The sequence below is a fragment of the Pteropus vampyrus genome, unplaced genomic scaffold, assembly GCF_000151845.1.
Source record: "Pteropus vampyrus isolate Shadow unplaced genomic scaffold, Pvam_2.0 Scaffold4, whole genome shotgun sequence".
NCBI classification, from domain to species: Eukaryota; Metazoa; Chordata; class Mammalia; order Chiroptera; family Pteropodidae; genus Pteropus; species Pteropus vampyrus.
Genome location: NW_011888785.1, coordinates 15,517,573 through 15,535,976, shown reverse-complemented (window position 1 = coordinate 15,535,976; position 18,404 = coordinate 15,517,573). Strand labels below are relative to the sequence as shown.

Sequence of the window (18,404 nt, the reverse complement as noted above, 5' to 3'; positions counted from 1 at the left end):
CGGCGACCTTCGCCAGCACCTCGGCCGCCCCTCCGCAGAGCAACGGGGGCGGGGGCGGCAAGCAGGTGAGCTCCTCCGGCCGCTTCCGCCGGCGCAGGCCGACCCGGGGCGAGGTGAACGGAGGTCTAGCGGGTGGGGAGGGGCCGGGCCTCCGGGATCGCTGTGCCCCTGCTGGACAGGGCCGCCACCCTTCATTCCTTGATGAGAGGTTAACTGGTTTGGCCCATTCTCAGCACCTTTTTCTTGTGAGAAATTGAAAGTCTAAAGAAGTAAGGCAATTAAAAACTCTTCAGAAATTTTTCCTTTGTAATAACATTTTGGGTAGCAACCAGACATCTCATTATCCAAACATACACAGACGTAAACAGGGTCATGCTACTGGACTTCTTCCTGGTAATAAAGGCTATTTTGTCATTATGTTATTCATATTATGTCATTATTTAAAACGGCAGCATAAGTATCCATTGTAGGAGACGGGATACCGACCCGTTGTCTAGTGTTGGAGGATTGAGTTAAGAGTTTTTTCTGTTATAAATACAAATAGGTAGTTCTTTACTTGGCCTAGGCTTACTCCTTCTATCTTTTTGCCCTATTGCAAGCAGCTCACAGTTTGTTAGAGGCTCTGAAGATGCTGGTCTAGGGCCCTCACTGTAGTCAACCCAGTTCATGTGATTACCCAGCATGAAAAGAAAATGCGCACTCTAACTTTTTTAATGTCCATATAAAGTGTATATTCTGGGATCCTTGTAAGATGGTTGTATCGGGACAACAGCCTTTCTACACTTTTTATTTCTTTCTCTTTTTTTGTTTTTTAATTGTTCTGTGTAACAGAGTAAGCAGGAAATTCACAGGAGGTCTGCTCGGCTCAGAAACACTAAATACAAATCGGCTCCAGCTGCTGAAAAGAAAGTTTCCACTAAAGGAAAAGGGAGAAGACATATTTTTAAGTTAAAAAATGTAAGATGATCGTGGACAGTGTCTTTTACTGTAATGGCATTGTGTGTGTAGTGTGTCTTGCCACTGCCTTCATCTCTCACCTTTGAACTTTGACTTTCCTGGGAGCTCTTCTGTAGTATTCTAAGGAGTGGTCCAGACTTTCTGAAGACGCTGAGCTCTGATGCAGGAGGCTTACTGTTTATAAAGTTAATAATACCCTTTCTCTTTTTTTAGCTTTTATTTTTCTTCTGGAAAATATAAAATATGAGTCTAAAAGAAACATAAACCGTGGGTGCATTGTATTGGGTTCTTTAGGCAAAGGATTATGGTTCTTGGTATGGCCAGTTACACTAGGAAAACTTTTTTCATTTTTTAAAGATCTAAGTAAATAATACTGGAACTCACTCATTTCCATATTTGCTTTATAGCCCTAGAAAATGTTTCTTACTGACTTATGATCAGTTTGATGAATATGAATTAAAAATTTTACTAAATATCTCCTGCTGTAAGAAAATAGATGGTTGAAAGACGCGTGCTGGGGATGGTTGAAAGCACATTTTTGGTGCAGTAGATTCTCGTTGTCTTTGTAAATACAAGGAGGCGCTGGTCAAACACTATGCATTCTAGACTAGACTATTTTTTTAAACCTCAGTTTAAAGGTTGACTTACCAGTAAAGGCATTTCTGAAGTTGGGCATATTTGTAAAACACAGAAGGGCCCTCCAGTATATCGTGCAGATTGTGGATTCTTATCGAGAGTAGTTGTCCCTAATTTTTTAAGATTTTAATAAATTAATTTTCTAAAAATCAGGCATTTGTTGGCTAGATAAAACATGTTAAGTAAATATTCATTTGATTATAGTTGTTTCATTTAAACATGTTTTCCTCAAGTATCTGGTAATATGTTGTCTGCAGTTTTTTAATATCAATTTCTCTAGCAACCCCTCCAAGGATGATACCAAGCCATGTCTGGGAGGCCTTTTTTTTCAGGCAAGGCAATCCTTGGTTTACCTCACAGATTGCAAGGACCTTGTCAGCTTACAATCCCTTATTTTTTTTTTATTTTTTACGCCTACAGCACCTGGTCTTCCTAGGTGGTCTCCCATCTAAGTACTAACCAGGCCCGACCCTGCTTAGCTTCCAAGATCAGATGGGATCAGGCTTGTTAAGGGTGGCATGGCCATAGATGAGGCCTCCTTTCTGTGTTGTGGCATGAAAGTATATATTGCAGCTTAAGAACGGATTTCAGTGATGGTTGGGTGGTGGCAGATTACTAAGAACTCTGAAGGAAGTTTCTTTTAGCCTTAGTTCAGGCTTGCTAGAAAATTAGTTCCAATGGTATTGAGTATCATAGCCAGTTGCATAGTTAATTTGAGATGGAAAATGTCTTCTAGGAGAGACACTTTTTCATTTTTTGTTCAGCTACTCATTTTTTATTCTGTCATGCTCAGGCCATTAGAAATAGTATATTTTTATAACTAAAATGTTAATGTGTAATAAATCTGAGAGGGCTTGTGTTAGTTCTCAGCAGCATAATCAGAAGAAGCTTTTCTTCTGGTTCTCAGCAATTTTTAAGCTAATGGTAGCAGAAATAGCAGTGGAAATATTCAGACTGTGCTTTGCCACAACATCCAGAAAATCATTTATCTTTTTATTGCAGTTTTGTCACCAAACAACAAATTTAGTATTTCTCAAATTACAGAACTCTGATAATATGGCTGGGAAAATGCCTGTACACACAAACGCACATACACAATATGTCTGTTTAATATTTTTACTTTTTTTTATAGCCCATCAAAGCTCCTGAGTCAGTTTCCACAATAATCACTGCAGAATCAATCTTCTACAAGGTAAATATATCTGTGGAGTTACTGAAGGACAATTTGGGCCTACTATATAATGTGCTTCTGAAATGTTAGGTTAGTCTGAAGGCTTCTATTTTTCTGTAAAAAGTATGATTGCGGGTGTTCTTTCCTAAGCTTTTTCCCCTAGAGGTAGCTGTTATAAAACATCTCTTCCAGTGCTGAGGTGGGAGGGGAAGTTGCCTATTGAAATATGAAATGAGGATCTTAAGAATTTTTAATGCAGATTATGAGAATAGTCTTTAAAATGCTAATGTGTGGTATGCAGCTGTGAAAGAGTGAGCCATCCTAGTCAATATGGTGGCAGGGAAGGGTGAGGACAGAGGCAGGATTTAGACTAGTAGAGGATGTGGACTCTCATGTCTAATGGGCAGAGTAGGCACAGAGATTCTAAAGTGCTCTTAATCAGAGTGGCAGAATAAGGGCAGAGGGGATTAACACTTACTAGAAGTCCATAGAGTCTAAGATGTTTTGGTAAAACAGAAGGTCAGGTTTTTAGGGACAAAGGTCAGGTTCGCTGTGAATATTTGATACGTTAGTGAGAGGTGACATTTTGTTATTTTTGAACCAGAAAACTGGGAAAGCAATTGGAACATAGAAAAGGTCTCTAAGGCCTGGGAGGCCTGGCACAGGCAATAACCATTAAATACTGTCACTGAGGGGCAGCGGTGTGAGTTAGCGCTTCATACCTGGCTTCAGTGCGCCAGACATTGGGAAAATCAAAACTTCATACTCCTTGAGTATACCTTGTTTTTTGGTAGCCCAGAATCTAAAACAGTCTTTGCATAGGCAAACATCTCCTATATTGCCAGCATTTCATAAAACTGTTAATAACACATGGCTGAAGTTTAGTATGTGCTTGCTATTTATCAGGCACTGAAGTGAGCATTTCACATGCTTTATTTTATTCAAGCTTCTCCGTGAAGTGGTTACTGTTATTCCCATTTTATGGTGAGGACATGGAGGTACAGAGAGGTTAATTAGTCTAAAATCACATAGCCGACAAGTCATGGAGTGAAGCAGTCTGATGCCAGAGTCCAAACCTGGCTCTACTGCTTGGCAGGTGGTTGTTTGACTGGGCTAGGGCCTACCTCTCTAATGTTTCTTCATCTATAAAATAGGGACCGTATGTAGAAACTACCTCAGTGGGTCAAATGAGATTATGTTTGTTGAGCACGTAGCGCAGAGTAAGCACTCAATAGTAAAAATTATCATCATCACATTTTCACATTTGTGCATTACCTTCACAGCTGAACATACAGTTTATAGATTAAGTCCAGAAGGAACTGGTCGAGCCAAGGACTTAGTGTGCTAATGATTTCTAGGCATTTCTCCATGGAAAGGCATGTGAGACCTGTTATCGCAAGTATCAGTAATTCATCACTGTTTACCACCCTTGTTTATTAAATAATAAGGACAAAATGCAACGCTCAAGTAATGCTGCAAGTGCCCAGTATTGCAGAAGCTGTCACAGCAGTGCCGCTACAGGTAGCACCATGGTGGGCAAATTTAAGTCATTGCCAGCTGCTAAACTAGAACCCAGATCAGGCATGCAAGAGGGAGCTGAGTGGGAGCCATTGGGTATGATGGCCATGAGTGTGGACACCAAAGACCCAAAATGGTTAAGTGACCTCCCCAGAACACTTCAGTGGCAGAACAGCCCATGAACTCAGGTTACTCCTAATCCAGTGTTTTTCAGTAAATTGTGTTGACCTTTTTTATTTGTCAGAAACTCTGAAACATCCCTGCAAATGAGGGGGACTCCTTAGATCAAGTGCCTTAGTCTTGTTTTATGTGTTTTTTATATACACACACACATACTCATATATATATGAGTGTGTATGTGTGTGTGTGTGGTGGAAATTAGCACCTACTGGAATGTGGTGTTTTTGGAATCTTACTAAGACATTGTCTTTGCCTTGCAGTTCTGCTTTCACACTATTATGTATTTTGAATTAATATTCATTCAGCATATATTTGAGTGCCTATGATAAGCAAGGGCCCATTTTTATGTGTGTGAGAAATATAATCATTTATAATTTGGGAAAAATGATTATACATATAGACAAAAAGAAGGCACAAATGCAAACCATTTATATGATAAATAATTTAGAACTTTGGTGTAGTGGCAAGAAGGACCAGCTGATGATGGATATGAACTAGCAAGGAGCAGATTGTGGCCCAGATTGTTGCATCTGGATCACTATGCCCATCCATAGTGACCCAGATGCAACAGTCACCCTTAGACACATTGATGAAGGGTCTACCTGGAGAAACTCCTGGTCTGTCATTTGTGTCACAGCTTAATTACTGGAAATATTTTCTCAGAACCATGTTTATGGTTGAGGTACATACCCCAGCAGCTTTACCTGCTGTCAGGGCCCTGTTTCGAGGAAAGCAGTGATGAATCACACCTGCAGATTGGGTCCCACAATTGAGGAGAGTATGGCCTGCTGAGACTTACACCCACCTAAGGAGGTTCTGAGTGTCATAAATATTTGGATCAGCCATTATGAGTGTTCAAAGGAGAGATTATTTCTAGTTCAAGACCCAGGAAACAGGATGTGGACAGAGGGCAGAGGCTTAAATGCAAGATGTGTACAGATTATTTAGCTGGGTATGAAATAGAGCAGGGAAAGACATGAAGTCTTGAACTCCAGAAATACCAGACATTGTCTTGGGGGAGGAAATTAAAGTGAATAGGAGGGGAAGAGACAAGTGCCAATGAGACTGGGGAAAGGTGGTAAATTGAGGGTAAACTTATTCTGAAGACTGATTATAATCAAAAGAGTCATTTCTTTGGTTTCAATTTATGGCATTTCTTTTCCTGAATGTATGGTTGAGGAGGAAGATACATAGTGTATATTCTCTCCAGATAAGCACTGATTTTCATGACAGTACAGGGATAGACTGCTGAGCTAGTGTAGGCACTTTGGCAGCAGTTCTGCCTTATGTAGCTTTCAGGGAGTCACTTAACCTTTCTGCAGCTTAATGGCTCTAGCCAAAAAAAGTAGGGATAGTACTGTTGTGATAGAAAATCAAAATATTTTTATAAACAAATGTTTTTTTCCAGATGCAAGTTTGTGTGTATGTGTAATTTCTTCATCCAAAAGTGAAACAACTTTAGGATTGACATCAACCATTACTCCATCTCAAAGACCTTTTATTGGCCACTTTGTAAGCTCTTGCTTTTACATTAGGGAAGTTTCAGTTGATAGCTGTGGTGCTGATTTATTTATTTTAAATATGGGATTATCTTCTATTTCCCCTAGGGAGTATATTACCAAATTGGAGATGTTGTTTCTGTGATTGATGAACAAGATGGAAAACCCTACTATGCTCAGATCAGGGGTTTTATCCAGGACCAGTACTGTGAGAAGAGCGCAGCACTGACATGGCTCATTCCCACTCTTTCTAGCCCCAGGGACCAGTTTGATCCTGCATCCTACATCATAGGTGAGTTTGACAAGTGGTACAGGTTCTTGAACCCAGTTAAGTCTCTGTTATTATGTATAAGAATGCATTAGTCTTCTTGGGCTGCCATAACAAAATACCCCAGACTGAATGGCTTACACAGCAGAAATTTATTTTCTCATGGTTCTGGAGGCCAGATGTCTAAGATCAGCGTCCTGTCAGGGTTAGTTTCTGGTGAGAGCTCTCTTCCTGGCTTGTGGACCCCCACCTTCTTGTTGTGTATGCTCCTGGAGTCTCTTATAAAAACGCCAATCTTATGGGATTAGAGTGCCACTCTTACAACCTCATTTAACCTTAATTACCTCCCTAAATGCCTTGTCTCCAAATACCATCATATTGAAGATTAGGCCTTCAACATATGAATTTGGGAGGGATACAATTCAGTACATAACAAAGAAGCATAAGTATCATTAAGTACAATAGAGAACTTTATAGAAAATATGAAAGATGTTTTATATAGCTAGGATTTTGAGTTAGGGCAGTATGCACCTCTTAAAATGTGATATACATAAGATTTTTCTGAGTGACTCAGGATTAAATTCTATTAAAAGAATTTATTTGCTCAGGAACTAGGTTATTTAGGTTACTTATCAAAAACCTACTCAAAAATTATTTCTAAAGGAACAATCATAGTTATTTCTAGAATCTCACAAATTCTCAATATGCGTCCTTCTACTCGTTACACAGATCAGTCTAGACCTTTTTTAACATATCGTTGGTAATTGAAATGGCAGCCACTATACTGATTAGTTTCAACGCTGCCAAAAAAATAGGACAAACAGTTCTTTACATAGACTCACAAGAAGTTACTGATTAATACAATTTTGAAAATGTTCAGAGTTTTTAAGTTACTCTGGACTTTTCAGCCTTTCTGCAGTGAGCATGTATTACTTTTGCATTCTGAGGAAAAAACATAAAATATTTTCAGAGAGAACTCAGGGACAATTAACATACCACTGTTATTCTCACTTGCATGTCAAGTTCGATACATGACCGAACAGTTTTAGTCTTCTGCTTGTAAGTACGTAGAAGGGTGGACTTTCACTTATCTGATCTATTGGATAGGAGTCTCAGCAGAGGCACTGATGCGACAGAATCACCTCTGGGTCTTCTCTCCCACCTCCTCTTCCTAATCTTCTTGATTCCAGAGCACAAACTCTGGAGCCAGCCTATCTGGGTTCATAGCCCATATACTTACTAGCTGTGTGATCTTGGGCAAGTTCCTTAATCTTTCTTGCCTCATTTTTCTCATATGTGAAATGGGAATAAGAGGGCTGTTATGAGGGTTCAAAGTATTGATATGTACAGTACTAAGAACAGTACAGGCATATAATAAACACTATCTAGGCTAAATATTTTTAGAATCTTTTCTGCATTGAGTCACTGTTTTGGGGAGAATGGTATATTCCTTAAGCAGTTAAGGTAGAAAAATGATAGAGTGACTTCAGAGTAATAAATGTTCCCAAGGCTAATGTCAGGTCACCAACAGAGTTGTTTCTCCTAGTGTCTAGGAATTTTAACATTTTATGATAATGATACATATGTTTGAAAATATGTTTCACCTTTCCATTGGCCGCCTTTAGGACCAGAGGAGGATCTTCCAAGGAAGATGGAATACTTGGAATTTGTTTGTCATGCACCCTCTGAATATTTCAAGTCACGTTCATCACCATTTCCCACAGTTCCTACCAGACCAGAGAAGGGCTATATATGGACTCATGTTGGACCTACTCCTGCAATAACTATTAAAGAAACAGTTGCCAACCATTTATAGTTTAAAAAGTAAAACTGGATTTCCAGTTATCTTCTATTCATACCACTATAAGATATGCCCATGTTAGAATGTAATTCTTAGATGGAAAAACAAAAAAGTTTTTTCCCTACTACCCAGTAATCATTTTACTAGTTACTTGGAAAACTAAAAAGGATAGAAAATAATTAAATATATTTTTAAGTAAATTGTTACATCCTGTAGGTGTATTTTCCCAGACAAGGGCTGTAATGTCCAAGGAAACCATCAGGAACGTAGTGTTTTTCTCCATAATTTATTTCTAGAAACTTGAGTCCATTTTATATTTTTCTATAAGAACAAAGTATTAATTAAAGTTTGGATTTCTGGCCAAGGATTGAACCAAATGTAGCTAAGACCAAGAAAATGCTATGGCAGACTGTTGACTTCTTTAACCTTAAGGAAAATGGTGGATAATTTTATTAGCCCAGGCCTTTTAAAACTTTCATCTAAAAAATAATTAATTTAAAATTTTTTTCATCTAATTCTTCTGTAGCAAACAGATTCAAAATCATTTTGTTGATCTTAATATCACTGTTCTCGCCGACCTTCTCAGTCAAAACGAGGCTTCCAATCAAACCATAAAATTTTGTAGTGCAGTCAGCTTCATCAAACATATACTCTTCATGTTTTAAAAAGGATTTCATTTGGTGGTTTCTTGGCTGCTTTAGAACAACCACTGGGCAGTCATAAAAATGATTATTAGGTCAACTATAATTAAAAAATAAATGTAAAAAAATGGTTTAAAAATTTTTTTAAGTGGTTAATAGATTATTAGCATTGACATAGTTTAAAAAGTCTGCCCCAAAGTTAAACCACTTGCTATGAACTCACAATAATAGGCCTGAAACAGTGCCTTGCACTTGGAAGGCCTGTTGTATATGAAATTGTCCAGAATTCAAGTACAGGTTTACTTCAAGTGCAAGTCAGCCAAGTAAGGGAGCAATATTGTGAAAACAGGAAGAAGTGTAGATTGCACACACTTGCCTCCTCTCCTGACTTAACTAGTATTTTCAACCCCAGGAACATTGTCAGAATCTAATTTAATCATAATGATTTTGTGTTGTAGCACCTTTAACTATTACCCTTTTCTACACTTATGGTTCGTGTGTTGGAAATAAGCAACTATCGATAGTTCTATGTACATAGTTAGCTCTCTGTATATAGTTATCTCTCTGTTCACAGTAATGACAGTAAAATTGATTGTAAATACCATTGTAAAAAGCTGTCTAAATGCTCATGATCAAACTTTTGGATTAAAATGTATTTTTCACAATGTATTTACTTTGGATTTATTTCATTTAAACAAATAGGGCCATCTATCAAAAAATGGTATAGATAGAAAACTGCGGTGTTGTAGTATTCATAAGTTGGAGTGACAGGTTCATCATCAGTGTGTAATAGATTTTAGGAAAATCAAAGAATGGCTGATTGAAAAAATGAATTCTTAAGATATTTATTAAAGTGAGGAAATATTTAAAAACTAGAGTAGTACTGACCTTTTGTTTATAAATTGGTAGATACTTGTGTAGTATCTTTTAAAATAAATATTGGATTTTCACTTTCTTCTTCATTAAACACCAAAGGCTCCCATTGCTTACAGGGTAGATTCATACCTTTTTCCCTGTTATGGACGGCTTGCCTTGATACGGCCCTGGTCTGTATTCCCAGCCTTGTCTCCCTCTTCTCAGCAACACTGTGATATTTCCTCCTGACACCCTCCTTGTTTTTTTTGGTTATGAGGCCTTGTTCATCCTATTCTCTCCAACTCACCGAAGGTTTTTCCTAAGGCCCTCAAATTCTCTCTCTCATGAGACCTTTCCAGATTCCCATGACTCCTTGAAATCAGTTTCTCTCCTGTTCTGTTAATTGCATTTAAGTTTCTACTTTTGTTGCCCCCATCCCGCCCCAGTGTTCCCTGGAAGACGGAGATGGTGTATTTTATTTACCCATCTTTGTAACGCCCACAGCACTTAACCCAGGTCCTCGCTTATGGGAGGTGCTTAGTATAGAGTCAGGTTAGGTGCTTTTAATTAAAATGCCTGTTGATATTTTAATACTAATTCATACTTACTTTGGCTTAAACTTCCAATTCTCTTGCGAACAACCCACTCAAGTAGAACTTCCAATTGTTATATTCCAGATTAGTATTAGTATTGTTTTTAAGCTTTAACAGAATGTTTTTAGGATGATCTTTAAGTACTTCTCTTACAGAAATACTAACATAGTAGCTGGAAAAATTATCCCAGACCATTCAAGTTCTTGGCTGTGAAAAGTATTTCCAGGACTAAAATGTTCCATTGAGAAGTTTGTATCACAATTACGTTTCAGCCGTAAGTAAATAAAATCATAAGAACAATGGATTGCAATATATATAATGCTTTTACATATGCATGTGTGTGTACAAATATACATAGATACACATACTCAGTGATGTTCTGTCATGGACCAGAAAAGGGAGGGCACCTTTGTGGATTTTGTTTTGCCACCCTGGGCATGTTTTAGGAATCGTATTTTTTTATTTCATACCAGATGTGTGACTCATACCTTTCGTAGGATGGTGTACCTCCATTTTCAAAAAAAATTAAGCCAAGAAGTCAGGGAGAAGTCAAGGAGAAACAAGAAGGAATCTGAACGACAAGAGGGAAATGCCTAAGTAAGTTACAGTGCATTTTTCTTCTTTATACTTTATAGTATTTTCCAACTTTGCTGCAATGAGCATACATACACAGACACATATTTGTCTGCAGACTGTCCAACTAGTGGAAGGGAAGATGGACAAAGTAGAGGAGAGTAAGGACAAACTTGAATCTGCATCAGTCTCTTCCAGACTGCCTGCGTGCTGACGCAGGCCCCAGCACCAGATGCAAAAAGTAAAAGCCTCACCCAGACTGTTTAACAGGCTCCCACAATTGTGTCAGGTAAAATCTCTATCACAGAGCCTTTATTGAACATTCCTAGTCTTCTATTTCACTGATAATTCCTGATACAGTTACTGAGACTCTGAAGAAAAGGAACTGATGTTTTTCATTATAAGCTATTTAGAATTATCTGGCCTTTTGAAAAAATATGTATTACTTGGATAAAAATTTTTAATTGAAAAGTAATGAAGGAGACCATATAGGGGAAGATGAACAGACTGGATTTTTAAAAATTTTAATCTCTGTTAAAAAAATGTGTATACAGAATTAAAAACCAAACAACTCTCCCTTCCTTCTTTTTCTTTTTTCTCTTAAAGTAGTGGAAATCATTAATCAGTATTTCTTATTCAGCATGACAGATTGGCATGAAATAATTACTCAGCTAAAGCAGAAAAGCTACAATCATAACCTCAACTTCTTGTAACATCATCACTATTTCGAATTACTCTTCACTTCTTTGTTCTACCTGTTTTACAGAAGCTGAGTAGAAGAGAGAAGGTTTATAACAAAAACACCTATCCCTATGGATAGAGAAGGTGTGAGTAAAAAAGTCAGTAACCTTAGAATAAAGGGTGAGGGGGCTCGCGCTCGCTCACGCGCTCTCTCTCTCTCTCTCTCTCTCTGTCTTCCCCCCTCCCCCCTCCCCCCAGAAATCCTCTCCACAAGTAGAGATAGAAAAACACTTTTATTATTGACTGAGCATTAAACCAGAATGTGATGTTCACCGAAGGCAGTTGGCCAAGAAATTACAAAGACAGAAAGAAACCTCACCCTTTTATCTAACCAAGCAGATACAGCCCATTACATACATGTTCTTAAGATAAATAATAACCAGTTATCAACTAAGAGAACTTGACAGCACTATTAGTCACATGCAGTTCTTCCTATCGTTACCTGGTAATTCAGGTGACCACCTATGTTAGCTAATTGACTTTATCTAGAGGGGTTTGGAGAAACAAACTCATCTTTATGATGGGAGTTACTGTTACAACCTGCCTCCCACAGAAACTGGGCAGAGTTGTGCTATCTCCTGGTGTTTATATTTCAAAGAGATGGAGTCTATGTCTTTGAGAAAGATATTCCTATGTCATAAAGCTTTCAAAGAGACAGAGAAAATACTTATATTTACAAGTTTTCTAAGGTAAATATCCTGAAAAAGCAGGAGGAGAGGGAAATCTCTTCCCTTGTTTTAAGCAAGATAATTAAACCTCTTATTTTAAATTTGTATTTGTTGCTACAGTGCCCTCCCTGAATTTGGAAGAGGAAGCTTTTGACTCAGGCCCTTATGTCAGGGCTGCTTATTAGTACACATTGCTGTCTTTGTGAGAGTTTCAATACGCGGCCACTTCAGGATTTGACTAGAGACAGAGGCTGGGTTCCATTCTTAACTCACCCAGGAACCTTTGGGCAGGGCCAAACCTGCACAGCCATACGCGGTAATCCTCATCATTGTGACTTTGTTAACAGGTGTAAGAGGTTCTGAACTTACAAAGGCCAAACACATAATCCTATGCCAGAGGAAAATTCATTTTCTATTCACTCTCCTCCATGAGCACTTGTTAGTGCTTTGCACCTGGTAGGGTCAGAAACATTATCTCATTTAATTATCCTCGTTTTATATTTCAGTATTTAATCATGGATTTTCGACATGTTTTTAGATTCCACTACCCTCCCCCCACCTTTATACCAGTGAATTATAAACACATTAGAATCACCTCTGGAGCTTTGAAAAACAGCAGAAATACCTGCTGCCTGAGGGTTCCACAGCAACCAATTAAATCAGAATCTATGAGAGTGAGACTGGGGCCTCACTAGGTTGCAAAGAATCTAGCAAAACTTAAAATATATAAAAAATTGTGTAAAGTTTCAGAGGTAATTGTAATGTGCAGCCAGAAATGAGACCTACTGCTTAGGCTAGTTCTCTTTTAGTATATGAAATTGAGCTGATAAAGTCTTCAATTTCTACAAAGGGAGAAGGAGATCAGGTAGTATCCCGCTTTGGGGCAATTTAGGAAGATAATCAAAGGCCTATTTATACCTATGCTAACCCTCCGGGGGAACCGACCTCGCCCGCAGCCCGGCCCGCTTTCCCTTCGCCTCCTCTCGCGCTTCAGCGAACTGCTCTTGCCCCACATCCCGGGAAGAGTGCTGGCTGCTCGTGAGGCGCGGTGCCCCGCCAGCCCGTGGCTAGTTTCCCCTGGAAAGAGGACGTCAAAGTTGTTACAAAATTGTTTTAGTTTTGTAGTTTGAAAGTTTTGGCGATTAGATGGTACGCGAAGCCAGCTGCTGAGGACGCCTGGGCCTGCGCCTAGACGCGTGTGAGGGAACCACCAGCCCTCGTGTTCGCTGCCGGCGGGTCTCTACCTGGGAGCCCCGGTTAGCTTCTCTCTCGGACTGGGCTCCGCTTGTTGTGCGTTGTGCATTCTCAGCTCTTTGAGTTAGTTTGTCCAAATCCTTCCAGGTGGGAGATGGGGGTGTGGGAGACCTTACATTTTTCATGGCGAGACCTAGTGGGCCACAACTTTTGGGTTTGTGGCCGACCTCATCTACAAGTTAAGCAAGCGCCTTGGGGAGGTCCTGACAGGTCTCAGGAACTGTGCACAGGCCAGTAGAAAGAGCTAACCCGGTTGAATTAGGATTATTTCAACAAGAGAAATAATGGGTACTCCTCAATCTACAAAGCAAAGTGGCAGTTCTTAGGGGACTCGCTAAAACCTCAAGTCTACAGCATAAACCGCTGGGGGACTTGAGGAAATAAGACAAGAAATACAACTGTTTTGACCAATGGCACATCGAAATCTAAGTAGGCACAAGTCAGACCATTAAAAGCTATTAGGTCCACAAAAACATGGCTAAAACTAAAACCAATGTCAAGGAATTTACCGCCTATGTTTTCCTCTAGGAATTTTATGGTTTCAGGTCTTGGTTTCAGGTCTTAGATTCAAGTCCTTAATCCATTTTAAGTTAATTTTTGTGTATGGTATAAGATAGTGGTCCTATTTCATTCTTTTGCATGTGGCTGTCCAGTTTTCCCAGCACTGTTTATCGGAGAGATAATCCTTGCTCCATTGTATGTTCTTGGTTCTTTTGTCCTAAATTAATTATCAGTATATGTGTGGGTTTATTTCTGGGATTTCATTCTGTTCAGTTGATCTAGTGTGTCTGTTTTTATGTTAATACCATACTGTTTTGATCAATATAGCTTTGTAATATAGTTTGAAATCAGGGAAGGTGATGCCTTCAGCTTTATTCTTTTTTCTCAAGATCGTTTTGGTTGTTTGGGATCTTTTGTGGTTCCATACTAATATTAGGATTGTTTGCTGTATGTTAAAAATGTCATTGGAATTTTGACAGGGATTCTATTGAATCTGCAGATTGCTTTCAGTATATAGATACTTTAACAACATTCTTCCAACCCTTGAGCATGAAATAGCTTTCCATTTATTTTTGTCTTCCCAAGGTACTATCTTAACTGAGTTTAACACACCAGAGAGCTTCAGAAATCTTGCACATAAAGTTGGTCATAGAGTGTTCTCCTTGACCAATACAGAAATAGAGCTAAGTGGACAGGGTAGAATGCTGTAAGACCATGGGTTTTGGACTCTGATGGCCAAGGTTAAATACAAGGACATTGAAATAATCTTGGACAGGTTACATTCTCAGGATATTGAGGGGTTTAAATTTGATAATACATGTAAGGTGGTTAGGCACAATGCCTAGCACATGGTAAACGCTCAATAATGTTCCTGTTTACATTGTAGACAGTCCAGTTAAGTGTAACATAGAGAATAAATTTTAAATAGAGAGTGGAATATATGATGATGCCATTCAATTCAGTTGGTGACTATTCATTCTGGTTAGGCTGGCTCTGTGCTTATTACTCACAGGTGAAAAAAAAAGTATAATAGAAAACTCTGCTACTCTCCATGGGTCTGTTTTGAAGATTTTTTTTCCTAGTAGTAGTGGTGGGTTGCAACATCAATTCCATTTTCTCCCCTCTCTCCCTTAGGATCCACATGCATTGATCATATTATTAGTTATAGGGGGGTGTCCTCACAGCCGCGGGCCTCCCTCTCCATCAGATGCTGAGAGGGCCCCAGAGAGGAAGGATTCCAACTCCTGGGCTCATCCCCTTTGAAACCAAGGCTCTCTGGCACTGCCAGTTGCTGCCGCAAATGTTTCTGAGCTGCCAGGAGGAGGCTATGATCAGAGGCCATAGTGCAGATTGCCCTAAAACTTTAGAAATGTGGTTAAGATTTTCACCATCCTCAAATCATAGTGAAACTTATTTAATGCTTTACTCATCAGTTGCACTGACTGATCCATGTTCAGATGTTGTCACCTGACAGTACTTATATGGTTTGTCACAGTTTACTTGGATGGAAAAAGACAACTCAAAAGGTTAAGGACTATGTTTAATTTACATGTAGGATGATATTAAAGTTCTGTAATCTCTTCAAAATTGGGAAAGGTGAGCTAATTAGATAATTGATGCAAATAATTTTATGGTTTCATTTAATTGATTTAATGGTGAATCTACTTATTCAAATTTATTGGAGATTATGAAAGCTTTCCAGATGCTACAGAATAAAAATTGCATCAAAGACAAAAGAATTATGAATTGTAGATTTTATAATACCTTCAAAATTCTAGGGCATGCTTCTACTTAGATGGATTGTACTTTGCTGAGAAAGCAATAGGTTTAAAGTGGGGTTTTGTGTGTGTGTGTGTGTGTGTGTGTGTGTGTGTGTGTATCTATAAATGATCATAAACTATAAAGCAATTCTGTATTCTAATACTTTCTTCCTCTTTAGGCCAATTTTTTCAATTTGTGAATCTCAACCCATGTATGGGTCAAAACTAGCATTACTAGTATGAAATAGAATAGAATAAGAGAGAGTAGAAAGTATCAGAGAACATCACCTGTGGGTATTGTTTTGTGAAACTTATTTCAGTAGTGTGCATATGTGTATCGGATCGTGATGTAAAATGTATTACATTGGGTTGTGGTTAAAGTATTTTGAAAATTGGTGGTTTAGAGCGCGGCATTTTTACTTTTGTGAAGAAGCTATAGCATTCCCTTTAACTAACACTGATTCCTATAAAGTATTTTGAGTAATAGACTAGAACAAATGTCTAAGCCAAAATTCCTCATTTCAATTTTCTATCTAAAACCCTGGGCAAAATTTGTGTGTCAGTATGTGGTTGGTGGTATTTACTATCCTGGAATCCTTTTTAGCTTTTAGGTGTTGATTTGTCTGATTCTTGGAAACTTTTTAGGAGGTTGAGGCCTATATCAGTTTTGTAAAAAATGTCAGGTTGCCTAGGAAATGAATAAACTCTATGGCATAATGCCATTGTCCAATGTTTCACATTTTATATTTTTACTTTTTCTTTATACTTATGAGCATTGAGTATTTCACTGTAGGAATGTAAAATGCTCATTTATTTTAATAATCCATGCTTCTAATATCTCCTGAAACTACTGTACATGGCCAATTTCTATTGCTTTTACAATCAAAACTGATTCCTAATCAATCATATCTTCTCCGATCTAAAAAAAAAGTTAAGGGCCAAAATATTAGACTTTTTTTCTTTCCCTCTTTATTTATTCAGAAGAGGCTTATTCCAATTTCCATTGAGAAATAACAATTCACTCACAAATATTTATTTTATTTATCAAGTGACCAGTACAAGGCCCTGTTCTATATTACAGCAGTGAACAATGTATACAAAAACCTGGCCCTTTGTGGAATTTTCAATATAGCACAGAGACAACTGGATATTAAGAGGTTCCTGTTATTTTAATTAGGTTTGCCATAAAAAGCAATAACCTCAGCTAACTGCTCTGGCCTCCTTCTCTACCTAACCTTCATATGCATGCAGCTCAGGAACCCAAAGGCCATCCTCCCCACAATCCTCCCCACTCCTCTTTGTGGGAGGAAATGTCACTAAATGGACTCGGGCCTCTGCGTACAGTGTGAAACAGAATGAATAAATATATTTTTGTGAGGAGTTGTGTTGCTTTTATCTTAAGGTGGAATCAGGGGTGGACATAGAGGCAAAGGCTGGGTGAGGTCTGGGATCTCTTAGAGATCAGAATTTGCCTGAGGGGCACAGAGTCCCTAGTTCACGAGAACGGGGGCTGTGTCTAAGGGAAGGGGCTAGGATGGGCTGGGCTGTGGTTCCGTTGGTGGTTCTCAGAGCTGTGGGCAGGCGGTGAATGGGCATATCTCCCCAGTGCCGCCTCACCCCTCCCTAGCGCTCAGGGCGTCTCTCCGCCTGTGGGCACCAGGGCCTGCGGGTGTCCGACGGTGATGCAATCCCCTGGACCACATCATTCTCATCCACCACTGCAGGTCGGTGAGCTTCTGCTTCCACCAGCCTGTTGATGGTCTCCAGAGTCTCATGCAGGAAGCACTTGAGGACGCCCTCAAAGTAATGCGATTGATGTTGCTGGGCTTCGGTCACTGACACATCTAGGTTGCTGAAGGTCTTTTCTGCTGCCAGATGGACAACATCAAACTTGGAGTAGTTGTTCACCACATGCCCTTTCTCAACCACCGCAGGCAGGGCTGAGACTCGGTGCTGTACAAAGATGCTAGAGCCACGTAGATAGGGGTGGCGGTGTTGGCAGAGGTGCCAGTCTGTAGTCCTTCCAGAGGCTAGACATGAGCTCTGGTTTGGAGGACTCGGTGATGAACAATCTGAGGAACCTGAGGATGTGCTTGTGGGTGAGATGTACAAGATGTTGCCCGATTCTGGGTCAGCAACTGGCAGCCTCTGAATCTTGTTTTGAATTCATAAAGAGACAGCATCAAACAAGCTGGCATGAGGCGAAATACAGACACGTTATTTAAAGGAGTCCCATGGATATACCTCTCTCTGGGTTTGTCTTGTGTTCTTCCAGCTCACAGATCTGCACCAAGGCTGATTTATAGTAGTGGTGCAGGACATGATGATATCAATGATGGCCAGCATGCCCACAAAACTTTGCTTCTTACCACCCCACACAGGGGCAGCTCGTACACCGTTAGTCACCAAAGTAAAGAAAGCTTTCTTCACCTGCAGGGAGGTATCAGATACAACCAATCTGGAGCTTGTGGGAATCGGGTCATAGCAGCAATGAGACTTCATGAAGGAAGTCTCTTCGTGAAGGTCACTTCATGAAGGAAGATAGATTCTGGGGTCTCTTGAGGATGCTCTTTTTCCACAGCTGGGAAGCTGTCTGAAGAAGTGACTGTCTCTATGGCAAGAGGCGCTTGCTGGTGTCCTTTGCTTTAGGAAGCTCTCTCCCTGTCAGACTCTTCATAGCTGACTAAATTTCAGGTTAAGAATTATTCATACGGGTTAGGGAAATATCCAAGGATGATGAGACCACCACTCAATATCTGAAATAAAAATATAAAGCTGAGATTTTTTT

At 39.4% G+C, this 18,404-nt stretch overlaps 1 protein-coding gene and 2 pseudogenes across 1 annotated transcript; 1 reads left to right on the top strand and 2 right to left on the bottom strand.

The window, feature by feature from the left end:
- Window positions 1–5: 5 nt before the first annotated feature.
- On the top strand, window positions 6–9,340 carry GATAD1 (GATA zinc finger domain containing 1; the record flags this gene model as incomplete). The annotated part of the gene is made up of 5 exons (XM_011364735.2): window positions 6–65; window positions 832–957; window positions 2,726–2,785; window positions 6,070–6,253; window positions 7,855–9,340. Coding segments are annotated over 5 exons (621 nt in total), but the record flags the coding sequence as incomplete, so codon positions are not given.
- LOC111742923 lies at window positions 2,005–2,123 on the bottom strand (annotated as a pseudogene).
- Window positions 9,341–17,246: 7,906 nt separating the features above from the next.
- On the bottom strand, window positions 17,247–18,251 carry LOC105295158 (annotated as a pseudogene).
- Window positions 18,252–18,404: the final 153 nt, after the last annotated feature.